The following is a 2,500-nucleotide window of genomic DNA, read 5'->3' on the forward strand; positions in this document are numbered from 1 at the left end:
TTAGAAAAGAGAAACAGAAAGAGGATAGGAAAAAAGAGAGGGTGAAGAGGAAAGGAACATAAAATAATCTCAAGGATCACTCAGTGAAGAACAAAAAAGTAGGTGCCTGTCACAGCGAAAGCCTCCCACATGACCTTATGCAAAGCTGACACTGACCTGGCGGGAGATGTTTGGCCAGAGGGCGTTGGCGAGGGCAAAAACAACAAAAAATAAGGGTGATAATATAGGATTAAAAAAAATGGTTGGGGATATGTCAGATTCCAAAAGAAGAGAAAAAATACTGCAAATATGTGGAGAGGGGAATATTTAGGTTTCAAAAGCACTGCAAAATTAAGGAAAATATCAGACCAACAAAATAAACTGAAAAAAAGATGGGGGAGGGACAAATATCAGACTGCAACAGAACAAAATGAAGATTGAAGACACAGAAACGTTACGCTAAACTATGGCATTTAAGAAGAATTTTCCCCCAAATCAAAGTCTGTTCAGTCAATAAGGCTGTTTAGCTGTTTCTTCAGAATCACTAGTTTTACTCTTAGCATTTACTCATTGGGATATAATATGGTTTTACCGAATTTTGCAAAGCTATGCTGCTGTTTTACATATATGTTTGAGGCAAACAGACGTTTTAAGTAAATAAGTTAACATAATTTTGTTTATGATCACAGACCGATCACCGAGTTGAGACAAAATTACAACTAATTATTTATGTCTGAATGCCAAGTACAAGAAATATTGTTACTATTACTTTTATCATTATTAGGAATGGAACCTTTTTACTGTTGGTGTCTTATGTGTGTCACAGTCAGTACCGAAATTTAATCCATGCATTTAGGAACACTGATGTAAAAAAAAAGCTCAGTATTGGATTCAGCTTCACTTCACGAGGGTCTTCACATTGATGTATTTTCCTAGCAGAATGGATTACCTGAATGGGCAAATGGGCAGTTACGGAGCCATTAGTGTTGGGGACAACCTATTTGGCTCTTGCGAACGCCTACTGCAAGAGAAAACAAGAGAATACTGAAAAAGGAGTAGCTAATAATTTCTTTCAGGAGCTACCTGACTGGGAATCGAGCCTGAGTGGATTTCTTAAACATCAAAATTCTCTTGGTGAAAATATCAGTTCCTGTTTCCACAGAAAAAAGATGAATGGCAGTAGAAGAAAAAATACAAGGCAGGTTGATAGTACAAAAGTTAAGATGTGTCTCTTGTAGAATGAACTCTGAAAAGAAGTTAGCAGACAATAAATTGTAAATGTAGACAGCCAAGAAAAAAACATATAAATCCACGCCATATGTAAAATTACCTCCAGTCTATACAAAATGATACGAATCATAAATACATATATATATATATATATATATATATATATATATATATATATATATATATATATATATATATATATACATATATATATATATATATATATATATATATACATATATATATATATATATATATATATATATATATATATATATATATATATATATATATATATATATATATATATATATATATCACTTTCCGTATCACTGACTTAAGTCATTAGCAGTGTACATATTCACTATAAATTTAGTTTCATTATAATCCTGTGCTTTTCTGTCTAAACCTTGATTGTAATCTTGTGTCTTTGATGACAAATTACGTGTTGCAAATGGGGGTAATCATTACTATTCACCAAATTACGGAAATGGACGTGCTTTGACTGTTATTACGTACTCTTGGTTGCTAGTCATTCGGGACGAGATATACGAGGCTCTACTGACACCATAAAGCATTACAGAAGCACGGTCTTATGTCAACAGAAGGACTGGCTAATCTTAAACGCATAATCAAGGCAAATGAAAGGATTAGAGGATATAATGTCCTCAAGCTTTACATAGATGCTTACAAACAATTTAAAGAAAAAGAAAATGTATTCTAAGGTTGGCGGTAGACTTGTTAATATGTGCTCTAAGGTTAGCTGTAGCAAAGAACATGTTTTAAATAATTTTAGGAACAAATCGGTAAGCTGAAATATAAAGGATAGAGAATAAGCATTAAATTAATCTAAAGATATTAAAACTGGCAGTCCACAGTCGGATATATAACAACCTGAAGGCATTCCGACGCGAATTCAACACTGAAACCATACATAAACACACAGCAAAACACTATTCTGATTCTCACATATACAGGCTAAGAGCTTAGCTAATGTTACTGAAAAGGCACCAGTATAACAACTGTTTAATTTACACTAATTTCCATTTTAGTCTCACTCCTTAAGTATCACTAATTTCATACACTGTCAAATCTTCAGAGCTCCTCTCTGCACATGCAAGATCCTATATACCAATAATTTTCTTCTTGCAGAAAACCGTGACTTGGATTCGTCATGAATAGCAATAAGCTCATGGTAACTGTAGTAATAGAATATAATGTCTGTGGATTACTATACTTCACAACGCTTCTTTGTCAAAATGAATATTTGTTCTGATGATTATACTATCTG

The 2,500-nt window shown here is 33.0% G+C and overlaps 1 protein-coding gene across 12 annotated transcripts in view; it reads right to left on the reverse strand.

Moving 5' to 3' along the window:
* Nucleotides 1-2,500, reverse strand: part of nwk (nervous wreck) — a 94,909-nt gene that overhangs the window by 2,722 nt on the left and 89,687 nt on the right. For 2 of the 12 annotated variants that reach the window (XM_070114048.1, XM_070114047.1), the window contains one exon: nt 929-1,000. The exons of the other annotated variants lie outside the window; for them this stretch is intronic. In XM_070114048.1, the coding sequence (XP_069970149.1) occupies nt 960-1,000 (41 nt within the window). In that variant the 3' untranslated portion in view covers nt 929-959. The remainder of the gene's footprint in view (nt 1-928; nt 1,001-2,500) is intronic. 12 annotated transcript variants of the gene reach the window in all.

The sequence above is a fragment of the Penaeus vannamei genome, chromosome 35 (assembly GCF_042767895.1).
Source record: "Penaeus vannamei isolate JL-2024 chromosome 35, ASM4276789v1, whole genome shotgun sequence".
Classification (NCBI taxonomy): domain Eukaryota; kingdom Metazoa; phylum Arthropoda; class Malacostraca; order Decapoda; family Penaeidae; genus Penaeus; species Penaeus vannamei.